Source organism: Solea senegalensis, linkage group LG9 (genome assembly GCF_019176455.1).
Source record: "Solea senegalensis isolate Sse05_10M linkage group LG9, IFAPA_SoseM_1, whole genome shotgun sequence".
NCBI lineage: Eukaryota > Metazoa > Chordata > Actinopteri > Pleuronectiformes > Soleidae > Solea > Solea senegalensis.
In genome coordinates, this window is record NC_058029.1 from 6,092,362 (window position 1) to 6,108,745 (window position 16,384).

The 16,384-nt window shown below is 42.2% G+C and overlaps 1 protein-coding gene and 1 long non-coding RNA gene across 3 annotated transcripts in view; one reads left to right on the forward strand and one right to left on the reverse strand.

Annotated features, from left to right (window-relative positions):
* The window catches only part of gask1a (golgi associated kinase 1A), a 31,370-nt gene extending 30,859 nt beyond the window's left edge, over positions 1 to 511 (reverse strand). Inside the window, exon 1 of the mRNA XM_044034600.1 lies at positions 8 to 511. Coding sequence (XP_043890535.1) covers positions 8 to 10 — 3 coding nt within the window. The 5' untranslated portion in view covers positions 11 to 511. The remainder of the gene's footprint in view (positions 1 to 7) is intronic.
* Positions 512 to 8,559: 8,048 nt separating this feature from the next.
* Positions 8,560 to 15,999, forward strand: LOC122774953. 2 transcript variants are annotated; one of them, XR_006361039.1, is made up of 3 exons: positions 8,560 to 9,010; positions 10,187 to 10,390; positions 15,024 to 15,999. It is a non-coding gene; the product is annotated as an uncharacterized LOC122774953 (long non-coding RNA). The 2 variants fall into 2 exon arrangements; XR_006361038.1 differs by lacking the exon at positions 8,560 to 9,010 and having other exon boundaries at positions 9,020 to 10,390.
* Positions 16,000 to 16,384: the final 385 nt, after the last annotated feature.

Genomic DNA, 16,384 nt, shown 5'->3' on the forward strand with positions numbered 1-16,384 from the left:
GTCTTACCATGGTCGAGTGCGTTCCCCTGCAGCTTCATCTAACGCTCCAACATTCCGTTTTGCAGAGAGGACACTCCAGTGTCCACCGCCGCTGCTGCTGCTGAAGATACAGCTGCGGGACAGACCAGTCAGTCACTTCTACTCTCCAGAGTTTGTTTGGTTTTTTAACTTTGCAAAAGTCTTTTCTCGCACGGGCTTTTATGGGTTTTTGAAAAGGTCACCTCAGGAGTTCAGGTTAACAGCAGTCCTGACTCCTGCACATTTCAAATACGTTGTTGTTCCCTGCAGATTTGAGGATTGATCGTGCAGGCTGCTGAGTGCGAGCCCAGCCTCCCCTCACCTCCTCCCTCCTTCTCCTCCCTTCTCTCCCTCCCCGAGGGGGAACTCGTCGACGTGAAGCAGTAAAGTGAAAAAGTCTCTGCTCGGCTCTGCCTGCAGTGAAACCTGAGAAGTGTCCAGCCCCGGTGGACAGTGACGTTTCTACAGCTGGACCACAGAGCTGCAGCAGCACTGAGGGCGAGACTCTCAAGTGATTCATGTCCCCTGAAGTGAAGACACTCATCTGTCCTGCAAAACTGTCTCCAACACAGAGATGACAGCTCAGTGCAATTCCACACCCAAACAGTTGGTGGCAGTAAACAGTAAGTAGGACTATCTATCTATCTATCTGTCTATCTTGGGGAACATTGTTTACATTATATATGTAAGTAAGCTCAGTTAAATAAATAAATCTATAAACAAGGGCTTAATTAGTATTCAAATGTCTTAAATCCATCTTTCAGAAGTAGGAAGTAGGCTTTTACAAGTTCTTTTTTGTAAGTGAAAATCTCAAAATAATTGATCAAATGCCTCTTGCAGTAACATATTCTAACTTTTGCACTGGAAAAAGACCGAAAAGTCATGTTTTATAATGAAATAAACATTTGGGCAAAGTTGTCCCTAGCTAATGTGTGTTGGGCAGCTTTGTTGTTTTTGTTTATTGTAAAATTGGTCTTAAATTTCACTCCAAGTGACATTTAAAAAGTCTTGAATTTAACTTGCTTTAAGCTGTAGGAACCTAAGTATCACAGAGAAATGACCTCTGTCACACTCTTCTGATCCTTATAGAAAAAGCTATGGCGCCATCTTGGGGTTTACTTTGTCTAATGACCTGACTTTTCTCCTGCAACACTTTCATCCTGTGTGTTAGTAACAAGACTTGTCGCAGGTTTAGAACAAGTCTGAGATATAAGGTTGTGCAGATTAAAAAAAGAAGAAGAAGAATAAGGTGTAATTAAGACTTCTGTATGCAGTGAGACCACTACCAATCCAGCATACATGTTGTTTTAAGCTACCAGTATGTACTGGCATAAATAATAACAGTGTAATAACATCACAATAAAATGTTTCTTGAAGTTCATTTAATCAAACAGTCAGGCCACCATTAAGGATTGTGTAACACAGAAGTTTAAATAAATGACTCATCAATCGACTAAATAAATTACAATTATTGATACAGACACCAAAATGTCCTATTACGATCATTTTTGATACGAGACTGCCCTCTAGTGTAGAGCAGACGTTATTGGGGACATTTTATTTAGAATTTAAATAACTAAATGAATAAATAAAGCCTTGAAATGAATTACTAATCAGAGAAAATAAATGATGAAATGTTGATGCCCTGTTGCACTTCTGAGTGATAGTACACTGCCCCCTAGTGTAAATCAGATCATTGTAGGATATGAATGGATTGGATGATTGGAATTAAAAGCAGAGTCACTACCCTACTACATTCTAGTGTCAGTCCAAGGAGAGTGTGAGAGATGTTTGAAAATGTAAAACCCCGAAAAATGTCAAAAGATGGAAAAGAAAAACAAAAATCCTAAAGCATTTCCTTCTGTGTCTAGCCCCCAGAGGGAGTGCTGAGTGGGATTTGCTGTTCTCTTTGTATTTTCCATTTTCATTTTCAGATATTCCGTCAAATTCTTGGTCAGGTTCTGGTCGGGTGAACTCGAGGGCAGTTTTCCACCTGAATCTGAACCACTGTTGTTGGCAGCGAGGTAAATCTGACACAAGGACGTGACGCTTGGCTCCAAATCCAAGTGCTGTGGTCAATGTGGCAGCCGATTCTGAAACCAGACTAACATCCATCAATACCCAGCCGGGGGAATGTGTCTGTGCAGGTGTGAAGCCAAGTGAAGAGTCTGAACTCGGGTTACGAGGCGATGTGTGAGACTGAAGGTGTGTGAGACACAGCCAATCTGCTAATCTGGTTTAATCTGGTCAAAATACCTGTGTTGAATGATGGATGAAATTGGGAATCAGCTCCTGTTTCCCCAAACCGTGGGTGACAAGCTGGTCCCCCAAAAGTGACAGAACAAAACAGAAGTGTCACAGATTATTACAGATTACAGTTTAAAGACAGTTTTGCACCACTTTAGGCTCGCATCCACTAATGTACCATATTGTTGCCAAAGCTGGCCCAGATATGTTTAAATGTTGAGACATTTTACTCTCACATTCTCATTACCCGGTATTACTTGAGCCAGAACTTTTCTTACCAAAGCTGGCCCACATTTTTCCTGGTCTATGTTCATCATTTATGACATTTATGGTCCATTTATTGCCAAGAGAACCAAAAAGGCTCATACTTGTAGCAGGATATTCAGGACAACTGTGCCATTTCACATGTGGACGATTAAAAGCTCACGTCCATTTTTGTCTGACACATCCAGACTAAGGCAAAGAACTTTGTGTTTAACAAATTTAACAAATTTATATTTATGTCAATGTCCTTTTTTCCCTCTTGTTCCTGAAAATCATAAAATCATAAATAAGCATAGAGGGAGGGTAAAACTGAACAAATGAGGAGCAATTTATGGTTTTTAAATCAAAACAATTACACAGGACTTTGGATTAATGTTGTAGATGTGAAAATTTAAAGGAAATCATGGTAAAGTCTTAAACCTCAGAGAAAGCCGTTTTAAATATCTGAATGGCCACTTTAAAAAAAAATGGATGCGAGATTCTGTTGCCAGAGCTACGACATGCATATAATTACCATAAATGTGTGCGCGCACGCCTGACATTGGTTGAATGTGCGACGCAATTGTGCCCCGTGTGCATATTAAACACCGAGTGTGACAAAAGGGGTGATATGAGGTGATGTTAACTCACACACAGTGGGTGGAGTGGGCTGCACACACACTCACAGAGAGGAGAAAGAGGCTGGAGCTGAGATGCTGCCACTCTGCACGTAGGCCAGTGGAGAGGGCGGGCGGGGGGGGGAGGGAGGAGTGAGGAGGAGTGAGGAGGGGGGGAGCGGTGAGAGACGGACTCCGGTTGGCAGAAATGTGATGGGGTGAAGTCTCACGTCGATCGCCATCACGTCACGTCACAGGCAGGCCATGAATGCTCATTGTGGGATATGGTGAATGTAATCATTCATGTCGTCTTCAATTTGAGCCCAATCGGAACTGATGAGGAGGAGGAAGGAGAGTGATGCTGTAAAAAGAGTCTTTTCTTAGTCCAGGCAGTGGATATCTCTTTCCTGGGTGGGGTTTTCTGATTGCATCATGACACTGAGCCAGACCCTTTGTTTGGTGGATCTTTCTGTGTGCCTGAATTATTATTATATTAATTAACAAAACAAACAAAAATGTACATTATTCAGTTTAAAATAAATACACAGGAGGAGGGGAAACACCATAAAATGACTAACCCTTAGAACTCAGAGCATTTCGGCTGCTTTTTTCCATGACTATGTTTAAACGTACAGTACATACAGAGGCTTGAAGCATGTGCAACATAGAGTGTCGTATATCCTTTTTTTTAAATCAAAAACAATACAATTCAATTGCAGTCTTTGTGATTGGACAATTTCTCAACTTTGTACGGGTTTCATCCTGTAATGCAGAGGTGTCAAACTGGTGGCCCACGGTCCATATTCGCACCCTCCCAATCCATTACATGCGGCCCACCACTGAATATTAATTTACAATAAAAACATGGCCCATGACCTCACCTTGGTGATAGAATATGGACAGAATATAAAACTAAAAGTAATAATTATCACGTTATTATACGTATTACACTCAACACTGAAGTAAATCACATGTATGATAAGCGTGTTTAAGGTGCGATTTTAAATGTATTTCTGTTTTTGATCTATATATAAAGATGTATTTTGCATCATCAGCACTTTTATTTTGAAATTCTCGTTATGAATATCCTAATTGTGATGTAATGATGAGATTATTACCAATTTTTGTCCTCTAGACCGGTGTTTCTCAACCCTGCTCGTTATCAGGCTTCTGCAGAGCTTGGTAACGAGCCGTTCTGATCTGAATCAGGTGTGTTGGAGCAGGGCAACATCTAAAACATGCAGGGCAGTGTTCCCTGAGGACCAGGGTTGGGAAACACTGGTCTAGACCAGACTAGACGCTCTTTGGCCCCCAGGTCATTTGAGTTTTACACCCTTGCTCCGATGATTGAGGAAAATCAGTCTCACTGTTTTACTCACATGCGTTATAGTGGGGCACAAATTCAAACTTGGCACCATCATCACACCACATCCAGCAGGGCGGAGCCAAATCCAAATTGAGCCCCACGCGCCCCCCCTGATCATCGCAGCCACTGTGACATCCAAACCAACGTGCTCACAATGTCCCGCAGCTTCCACAGTGAAATGTCAGGGCCCCCCCGTTCATGTGACACAAATTCCTTCAAAATTCTCCTTGGTGCCCCAGTCACAGGCCTCGTTTGTTCAGACACTGTGTCATTTGAATATCAAAGAGTGCGAGAAGGTGGTCGGACAATGTCAACCCACGTCTCATGGGCTTACATACAGTGAAATGTGAGAATTTGGTAAATGAGCAGTTGGAGGAACAATGCACACTTTGTTGGACCGGAGGCAGAATTTAGGTTTTTCATGAGAAGTGATTTTAATCCACCTTTACGCAGGAAAAGCATGCTGTCACGTTGAAGCTGTTTTCTTTTTCATGTAAGTCTTAAGACCTTTTTTTCTTCTTATACTTTATTAATCCCTGAGGGGAATTCTTTCTCTGCCAGTTCGAGTCCTATCCTCTAGTACAGTGTTTCCCAACCCTGGTCCTCAGGGAACACTGCATGTTTGAGATGTTGCCCTGCTCCAACACACCTGATTCAGATCTCGTTATGAGGCTTCTGCAGAGCTTGGTGACGAGCTGACCATTTGAATCAGGTATCTAAAACATGCAGGGCAACATCTAAACCATGCAGGGCAACATCTAAACCATGCAGGGCAACATCTAAACCATGCAGGGCAACATCTAAACCATGCAGGACAGTGTTCCCTGAGGACCAGGGTTGGGAAACACTGCTCTAGTAGAGGATGGGTTAAATGCAACCGGTTACAAACCAAGTTCCCTTTCCACTTGGCCATGGGCTACCATAAGTTTTTATGACTTTGCCATTTAAGTTGGTCGTTCCCTTATCATTTATTATGTACTATATTTTAGGATATGACATGGTCACTGAACCACGCGCCGATCCGAACCACATTATTCTCATTGTGTAAAAGATCCAAGAATTCACATTTAAGACGCTGAAGTTCATATTTTTTAATTTATACAATATAATATAGATTTATAAGTTGCCTTAAATACTGTAGTAGCCAACAAGTTAGCATCCTTAGCTGAGCAGAAGGAATTGAATACCTGGATAAAATCTCTTCAGACACCAACAAAGCTTCCAAAATTGCTCTGCCATGAAAATGAAATACAATATTCTCTGACCTTCAACAAGCCTTTCGTTGAAGAAGCTAAACTCAGCGTGTTGTCGCTTTTATTGCTCATCGAATTATAATTTCACATTTTAAATTTGCTTTGTCAAAATCCAATTTCGTTTTAAACTAAGTTTTTCTTGTGTTGGCTATTAGGGCTTTTAATTTAAATTATGAATAAAAAATATCCTTTTTGCAAAACCATAGACCATAGGTGTGTTTAACACATACATAAAATAATTTCCATTACATGGTAAATAATAATAATAATAGTAAAAACCTGTAATAACACATTAAACACATAGTAAGTAGTTGACAACATTTTTCAAATATGACTCTACATCGTGACACATGCAGGGTGCACCACTCAAGTCTGCAGGGGCTCAGCAGAGGGCGCTCACATGACACACAAAACACAAGTCCCAGTGGGAAACTAATGGTCACACAACTTATGAAGAAAAAGTAAAACCTCAATGCACTCAGTGAATAAAACAACTAGTATTAGTAATACAATAAAGTAGCTAAACATGTCCATTTACAACCCAACATCTGCTGGACACTGTCTATCTGTCCACATCTATGTCCTGCTCTGTCATCTATCTGACTCTAAATGGGACGACCATTTATCAAATGGAGATCATGCTGTGTTGAAGAAACGAGTGATTGAGACCATAAACTTCACTGCTGTTACAAACCAAATGAAAAGAAGGCTCATTTTTGAATCACTGACAGATACAAAACTCTAGAGACGCCCTCTGTTGGTCAATCAAAAGATGTAGGTTTTTCAGGCACCTCCAAACAATAGGCTCATGGTCAGTTAAGCCTGTATTACAGTGGTTAATCCAAACCAAGGATTTCAGCTGCTTAGCTATGATCCAAAATGCATGGATTTCGTCAGTAATTTAAAAATAGATACTTGTGATCCTGTGTTTCCCTTTCCCTTACTTTGAGTTCTGGAAACTCACATGACTGCGACCCTGTTGTGAAGCTCCCTTAATAAAGATTAAGTCATTAATTTTGCATTTGCCTACAGGTTTCCACAAACCTGAACAGGGCTGCGGAGACACGAGCACCCAAATCCCCCCGCTGCATTTGCACGTGGACACACGGCAGCGTACCTGACGTCGCACTGCTAATCAGTTGCTAATCTCCTGCTCGTTAATCACATTTTTGTTTTGGTATGACGTCATTTGGCAATCGCCCCCTTACCCACTCAAGTACAAAAAGAGCCACCGTGTATTATTGTTGAAGAATGCTTAACTGGGAACCCATTAAGCCTCGGTTCTGGTGGCCTCCCAGTGACAACGGCCTCCTTTTGGGTGCATTGTGCGTGTGCTGGCCCCTCACGTGCTCTCCCTTCCTGCTGTGCCACAAAACTAAAAAAAAACCTCAAACTTAATTTATTACTAATCCATCTAATTGAGGAGCAGGATCTAAAGGAAGAGGTTGTCTTTGATCTGCAGCAGAGAATGGGGGGAAAAAAGATTACGGCTGGTTAAGCTACTTAGGTGCCGCAGAGAGAAAGAGGGGCTTTTGCCTCGTTTCCCAATTTTCCCTCTTTCACTCCGCTCAATGCTTTTTCCGATCGACCTGCCGAGACTGAGGGACAAAACAGGCTCAAAGAACCCAAAACTCTACCCCTTTTTTCAGTTCAAGATTTATAATTAAGTTAAAAACATAACGTACCAAAGTTTTGTTGAGCTTATTAGTTATCACTGTCAAGGCGGGTTAAAAAACTGTGATACCAGGAATTAAATACGCTGCCGTGATAAACAAGGCCCTCTGCTGTGTCGGAATGTATATTTCCATGTATCTGCTGCAGCAAAAGTGTGGAGTTAAACCTTCAAAGAATGCAGACACGTGTTAACTGTGACGGTGGGTGTGGCTTGAGGCGCTCAGCCAGATCAGTGGGACCAGTGCCAGGTGAGATGATTGACACAGCTGTAACGAGTTGTCTAATCAATGCTCTTCTCTTTCATGCAGGAGCAGCTGGACTGGAGGGAAGGAAGCTACTACACTTATAAAAAAAGAGGGTTTGATGAATGAAGAGAGCGCAGCGACAGTGAGCGACTCGCACAGATGGCAGAAATTGGCCAACAGTTTGCGCAGAACAGAGTTGTGTTCAGCAAGTTCACTGTTCAGCTGGAAGCAACGCCTGTGTGGTCCGCGCTGAGAGAACCCACCGGGATCACAGCACATGTTGCATTAACACGTTTGACGTCTGTTCTTAACTATTCCGCCTGCAGATACAGTCTCATCTGCTGCAGTTACCCGACAAAGCTAAAAGGCGCTAACGCCCAGTCCACAAGTAGTAGTGTTTTGGCCTTGCATTCACATGCAGACTGTTACGTAGGTCTCTGCAAACACATGTTTTGGAGATTTTCACAATCTCTGTTCACAGTGTTTCTGTATAAACAGGGAAAACACGAGTTTTGAACTTGTGTAGTCGTTGTTGGAGTTGTGTTGGCAACAGGCATAGGCAAACTAAATGCTAAATGGTCTTCTAACATACACTATATGGGCAAAAGTATTGGGATGCCTGACCATTACACCAACAGTGACTGTAATAACACATTCCAACATATATATATATACATACACAGTATATACAGTACTTTAATATGGAGTTGGTCCCTCTTTTGCAGCTATAACAGCTTCCACACTTCTTGGAAGATTTTCCTCAAGATTTTGATAGATTTCCGAACCCTGGTCCAACACACCTGATTCAGATGGTCAGCTCGTCAACAAGCTCTGCAGAAGCCTGGTAGCAAGCGGTTCATCTGAATCAGGTGTGTTGGAGCAGGGCAACATCTAAAACATGCAGGGCAGTGTTCCCTGAGGACCAGGGTTGGGAAACGCTGCTGTAGAGCCTGTATGAGGTCAGACACTCACAATCTCTGTTCCAGTTCATCCCAAAAGTGCTCGATGCAGTCCAGTCAAGTTCTTCCACACCCAACTTAAGTCTTTGCTGTGTGCACTGGGGCACAGTCATGTTGGAATAGAAAAGGGTCTTCCTCAAACCTCAAAAGTTGGAAGCATTGATAAGAGATAAGAGGTCGAGACCAAAGCCTGCGTGAAACACCTGAATTCAGTCAAACAGTGGCCCAATTCTTTGGTCCATATACATACACTGTTTATCTGTCTGTTTTTTTCAACAGGAAGTCTTGTTTGTCTTCACAATGAAGGATTTTGACCTTGAAATAATGTCTCCAAGATTACTGATTGATTATACATCAACTTACAACAGGATGAATGGCTCCCGTCAAGGTACTACTTTACGACACATGACACAGACATGAAGACCATGAACCAAGAAAGCATGATTGTTTTTACAATAAGAAGTTCTGGTATTCAGATTCTGATATTCAGCGACATATATTTTACGACACTATAGTTACAGACAATACTGTTTCACAACTGTAGGGGGACCCCAGGAGCAAATACTCTATTGTGTTACTTTAACAAAAAGGTTTTTGTGTTTCCATGTGGACCAAAATACCCTTGTACGTGTGGAATTTGGCCTAAGATATACACTTGTGATGCGTGGGTCGGCTAATATCTATGTTAATTACCACCTGGAGACTACCTAGAGCAGCATAATTAGCAGCCCTTCGTTTATGTATTCAGGCTTTGTTTATACATATCTTATTATAGAATTACAATTATCAGGAGGTCTCACTCTCAACCTAAGAAGTTACGTTAACAGACAAAATAAACAGACACATTATTCCAAACTTTCTTTAATTGTGAGAGAAAATAAACTTTCAACAGTAACTTACTTTGATAACTCACCTTCATTTTCTTACCTGAACTTGTAGGTCAAACGCACACATGGCTGTGTATAGTGCTCATCTTGTGATGGGGTTATTGTGTCACCATATGCTTGTTCCCCCGGTCACCTCAGGCAATGTTTGATGTGCCCCCCCCCCCCTCACATTAACTGCTCCACAAGTATTCAAGAAACATTCATTTTATTTGATGCTGCTCTGCTGCTCTGCCTATGTTGCCCATCCAAGCTATGACTGATTTCACCGCAGCTGAAGGACTAAACCGAGCCTCATGCGGAAGTTCAAGCTAATTCAAGCTGGAACCTTTCACTTTAGCCTGGACTCATTTAATCCACTTTGATAAAACACACCACAACCTGGGGTCATATCACACATGGCTCGCAAAGGATAACAAAAACTGCAGGAACACTTAGGAGCCAAATGGCAAGAAGGAAAGCAAACATTCCCAGATCAAAGCGACGGAGAAACAAACGTATGCTCCACAGCCCTGAACTCACACTCACTTTTATCTGTCTTTGCTTATTTTATTTACAACATATTATTAAACCACACACAAAAAACACTACATTACACTGTAGAATGGACGTAGCCTGGGAGACCCATGTCCAAATACACTGGATGAGTGTGCGTGCGTGCACTTAAACATATGTTTCAGATCGTCGTTTCCTGTGTGAGGGGCAGAAGCAGCTCTCTGACGGTGCTGCTGACATCAGAGAGGGAATCCTGCGGCTTCTTCCTGACGTGACATCTGGAGCATCTGCTGTGACCTGTAAACTTCCACTGCATCATGCCGGCTCACTAGTGAACATGCATCTAATCCAGCCTGACTGGAAAAAGAATAGGAAATAATCTAGAATGGGTGAGTGATGCAACCGTCTGTCCGTTTGTAGTCTCTGTGGCGGTGATAGAGTATTACTGGTAACAGAGAGGAGCTGTGACTCACGGTGTCTGTGTGCAGAGCCTCACGTTTGTGTGCGTCCATTACTGTGGCGGTATGTGTGTGAGTGCATGCATACCAGCAGTGTAGTTACGGTGTTTACACTGAGTCACTGACTGTATGTCTGACAGACTCCATCTGCTGCCTTCAGCCGCACCTCTACAACAACACAACAACGTGGGATTTCTGTCTGCGTTTGACAGCTGAGCCCCTGTTTTACAAAGGTCCAGGATGATAATGTGTTTTTCCATTCAGCAATGCATGTTTAATATCAATCATTTATTTTATCCAGCTCGTATAAAGTCGTACTGTTTCACCCTTTTTTGGGTCTTCACAGCGGATCACCTGCCTCCATCTTGCCCTATCCCTTATGTCCTGGTCTGTTACACCAGGGTTTAGACGTTTCCCTGCTCCAATTCAATTCAGTTTTATTTGTAAATACGTAAATTATCGCAAGACACTGTACATAGTAACCTTTACAGCATGATAGAGAGCAGAGAAACCCAACAATTCACACAATGAGCAGGCATTATGCAACAGTGGAGAGAGCAAGAGCCAGAAATCTGACAGAACCAGACTCAAAGATGTTTGGCCATCTGCCTCGACTGGTTGGGGTGAAAGGAAAAATGGGGGACAGAGGAGAGGAAGGGGAGAGAAAGAACAAGAGTGAGGTGAGGTAGAGACAGAAGAGAGAGACCAGGAGCAGAACTACAATAATTGTATTGTTATAAGTTGAGACAAGACAGTCCAATAGTAAGAATCAATAGTAAGTTTTCTTTTACCTTAACCAGTTAACCAGTTCCGACACTTATCTTCAGCTGAGAGTTCCTCAGAACGCAGAACTAAAAAAATGAACCAAAAAACTAAGTTCAATCAGAAGACATTGAACTTTCACAACATAGTCCTTGATCAGTTAAGACATGTTTATAGTACGACTATGTCATTCATACAAGCAGCAAAAAAACAATGAAAAAAAAATAGCAACTTTACTACCGCCAATAATAATAGCCTCGGAACTGGATCTGGATCCTGGATCCTGCAGAACTCTAAGATGAGGACAGAGAGAGCGGACAGGAAGGAAAGACACAAACGAGGCAGAGCAGGAAGGACAAGGTTAACGGCATATAATGAAGTCATAACACAACCAACACACCTGACTCAAATAAATGGGTCGTTAGCTGACCATTTGAATCAGGTGTGTTGGAGCAGGGAAACATCTAAAACAGGGTTCTCCAATCCTGATCCTGGGGACCCACTTCCCTGCATGTTTTAGATGTTTCCCTGCTCCAACACACCTGATTCAAATAAAGGGGTCGTTCTCAGTGTTTGCATCTGAATCAGGTGAGTGTTGGAGCTGGGAGACATCGAAAACATGCAGGGCATTGGGTTCCCAGGGACCAGGATTGAGAAACTCTCCTCATGTTGTCCTTCACAACATCCACACACGTCTTCTCTGCGGTCCTTTGTCCAGTATAATCACTCTCCCTCCCTCTGCACGTGTCCAAACCATCTCAACCATGCCTCTCTCTCTTATTTATCTCCAAACCGCTCAACCTGAGCTGTCCCTGGAATACGCTCATTTCTAATGCTGTCCACCATCCATTCCATCATTCTGTTCTATTGTATTCGGCAAGAAAGCCCCAAGTGCTCCGACAGGACCTCATTATGAAAGTGCTGTATTTTGCTGCTTGCTTATGCAATATTTAGTTTTGGAAAATAACAAGCTGCTTGTGACAATTCAGGCTTGTGTTGAAAAATGTCCTTGTCAGGAAAATCTGACAGGAAAGTTAATATTTCACATTTTATGATCACTCTGTGTCCCGAATATAATGATTGATACTGCCTGACTCACAAATAACACAAGGGCTGGAATATAAATCGCAAATTGTTGTCGCCTCACTTGTAAATTGTATTTTAAAATGACCGTACAGCACTTTGGTCAACAACAACCACTTTGTTTTTAAAAGTGTTTTATAAATAAAATTGGTTTGTAATTTTAAAATTTGCAACACAAAACTCAAATTCTGTGGGATTAAAGTCTTAAAGCTCTGAGATTTCAAGGTGATTCAAGGTGACAAGGTACAGTATCCACATACTGTAGATGACTTCCTTAACGCCTACGTGCTACTTTATAAATTGCTTTTACTGTAGGACTACGTAACTCCAAATTTCAAGTGAAGCCGTCCTACACAGGACCCGGTGCATTCCACACATCTCATTTAGAAACGGACAAAGTCATAGTTTCTCCTTTCCGTCTAAATCTTTCCTCATAATTTCCCTTGTAAATATAAAAATAAAGTTGGCTGGAAATGAATCACAGCTGAGGTTAAAAGGAAAATTTCGACCTCAAGGAAAACAAAGTAGCTGTGAAATCCCCCTTTGATCCATCCCTCATGCCGTTTTCTGTTCAAATACACAGCTCTACTACCACAGACAAAGAGGTTGTGGAAAAATGATTAGATTCCAGCGATTGATCGAATACGCATCACCAACTGTTGGCGCGACCTTGGTTTGGACCGTAGTTTGTGCTTTCTCTAGTTATGGTTGAGTGTGTGTTTCACAGTATCCCTCCTCCTAACATCAGTTAGCTTTGTAACACAGATGCATGCCATAGTAATAAGATAGGATGAGTAACGTAAGGGTGCAGCCTGTAAATTGAGTCAGTACGTATATGTATGAGGGACGGACGCAAGCACGGACGGCGATGACAGGCAGACATTTCCAGAGGTATGAATGGGCAAGTCAAGTGGAGTGGGGGGGTGGGGGGTGGTAGCCAGTAATGCCAGTAAAATCCCATATGTGGTACTTCTGGATCAGGAGTTACAGTTGGATGTCTTCCAAGACAACCAGAGAATCAGGGGTTTGATTCCCGCAGCATGCTGGGCAAGTCTGGGCAAGACACTCAAATCTTCAGATTGCTCAGCTACTGTGTGCTATCAGTAGCTGAGTTAAATGGTTGAATGGCCTTTGATAAGCAAGATTGTCACAATGGCTACATTTTCAATTTAAAATGCATTTAATCTGATCCATAAACACCTGCCACAGTTCACACTACACTGGCATTTTAGAACGCCTTCATTTAGGTTAAAAAGTCAGCAGAATCGTAGTCTGCCAGGCATAAATGAGGTTTCCTGATCGGTTCTGATCAGCCATGACTCGACTATCAACCTTAACACCAAACTTCATTCATTGCAGTTCCACCTAAAGTAGTTGCCGATCTCTAATCTCGAAAAAAAACCATATAAATAAATAAAAAGCACATTTGAACCGCTGCATTATCTCATAGGTTTGTCAACCTGAGCATCAGGAGTTTGAATGAACATTTACTCTCAGGGCAAACCACACATTTAAACCATGGATAAATATGAAACATTGATTATATATACATTGTGTTGCTGCAGAAGGTTTTAGCACATCATAATTTTAGTCTTCCAGTGTGAACAGGGAACATAGGTTTTTGGGTTTCCTTCAGCTCTCCCACTGTACAAAAATATGCAGTTTGGGGTCGGATTACTTGTAGATTCCAAATGTGTAGGTGTAAATGTGAGTCGACCCTGTGATACACTGGTGATGTGTCCAGTGAGTGAGCTGCTTCTCATGTCTGCTGATATTTGCTGCAGCAAACTCCATGACACTCAAAGGATAAGTGGTCTGGATAGATGCATTTTTAAAATCTGACCTCATAACAAGTCTCTGTCTCCGTAGGAACAGAGTTACTATTAACTATTACTAATACTCAGTCACTGGAAAAGAAAAATGACCTCTCAGTAAAATAAATACTACTAATAGTGAGGTTAAGAGACAAGAAGTAGACAGATATGAGTCAGGTCCTCTCCCCTGTCCCCACTCTGCTGCTGAGAATTGACCAAATGTGTGACAAACTAATTTAATCACCAAAGACATCAGACAGATCACTTCTGTAAAACTTCTCTATAATAACTTAATATAGTTGTGTAAAATAGAATTTCTCAATCCTGGTCCTGGGGGACCCACTGTTTCAGAACACACCTGATTCCGATAAATGCATCGTTATCAGGCTTCTGCAGAGCGTGCTGCGAAGAAACATCTAAAACAACACGTGTAAACTTTGTGAGGAACACATTTTCTGAACCAAAATGACATTACTTAGCGTGAAAACACACTGCAGTTTCGACCTGGTCACTCCACCAAGAGCTCCACATGTTTTTTTTCAAAAACAAATCTCGGAGGAGACACTTTCCTTACAAAGCATAAGTTGAGAATGCATTTGTAGTTGTGTGGGTTTGTAATTTTTGTGAGACAAGGTTGTGTCTTGTACATATCAAAGACGAATGGACTTGTTGTCGTAACTTACTCCAGTGATTTTCACTCCCACATCCTCCCTCCAGACCTCATACCGCTCTCAAAACATCAAAGCTATCGGTTCATATTATCTGAATAAAGTCATGTGGATGCACAGATGGAAACAAAATTGTATCCCCTTCACTTCTCGATCATGGCATCATCACCACCATCATCATCATCATCACCATCATGGTAAACTTTCCCCACTGAAAGTGCATTCGTTTTTCCACAGGGAGGACACTGACGCTGCTTCCTGCCTGAGGTACGAGGCACCGACCACGTCAAAGAGGGAGATTACACAACGTCTCTGATGTCTTGCTCATGGTGAAAGTTTGAGCCGAGTCACTCTCTACTGTCACTTCATGTCATCACTGGCTCAGCAGCTGAGTCAGACTCGGGTGGGAACTCCTGAACAGAACCTCAGGTTGTCTCCTTCAACATGATAGGATGTTGATTTGTTCAAACAGACTTGCAGGGCAAGGTTCCGTTAGCTGAATCAGAAAATGAGAGGAAATCACTAGTTTAAAGTTATCCCATTTTTTCATGTAAAGAGGCTCGAGTCCAAGTAAAGTCACACATCATTGTTGCTATTAAAGTCCAAGTCGAGTCTTGGGCTCCCAACTCTGCTGCGTGTCAACATGAATCTGTTATAAACTGTTATCGGCAGGACCCAACAGGTTTTCTAATTTAATTCAGAATGTGACTCACTTCATTCTCGTTGCTCACTTTACCTTCAGGTCAATAAATCCTACATGACTTCTGTTCTAAATTACTGAAAATCTGACTCCAGATGGAAGCAGGGTGCATCTCTGCAGAGCAGCGTGTGGTTATTTACTCAGTATAGCAGGTCTCTGGTGCAGGTTCATGTGTGGACTCAGCATGGGGCAGCAGTCAGGCCATCTGCAGGATGGATTTAGGGTGTAGGGGTGGAGGTAAAGGCCAAAAGAGGAGGGTTTGACTTAGTGCATCCATCTGCGCTGTCCCATGTGCCCTGGGACAGCTGGGGCTGAATCTCAAGGAATCAGGATGTTTTCACACCTGGGGAATTTATGGATCCTGCTGAGAAAATAAGACGTGCGTGCATGAGTGCATGTGTGTGTGTGTGTTTCTTACATGTGTATGTACTTACCTCCACATGCTCATAAGTGGACGCACTGTCAGGGGATCGGTGGGAAAACAGAACTGAATAAAGACGAAAAGAATAAAAACCAGCCTCTCCAAACTGAAGCCGTTCATGGTAGTTATTAATCATTTCAAATTCAGAGTAAATTATAATATAAACAAAAAGAATTTGACATTGGTAGGTCATTCCGATGAAGAGCCGCGAGCTGAGCCAACGTGGATGTGAAGCAGACAAACATCTGTCTCTGGTTTGCTGTGTGAGAAAGTCGGAAGAAGCCGCAGACCACAGCCTTCAGCTGGAGGGAGTGCCTCCAGCCGTTTGTGTCCAGGCTTGGCTGCGATTTTACCAACCAAGTCTCCACGATCATATGTTTCCATTGTATGTTGTTCTGAGCACCACAGATACATGTGACCACACATTTCTGAACCAAAATGAGCGACGATGTTGTTTATTTATCTTCTAAGCGATTT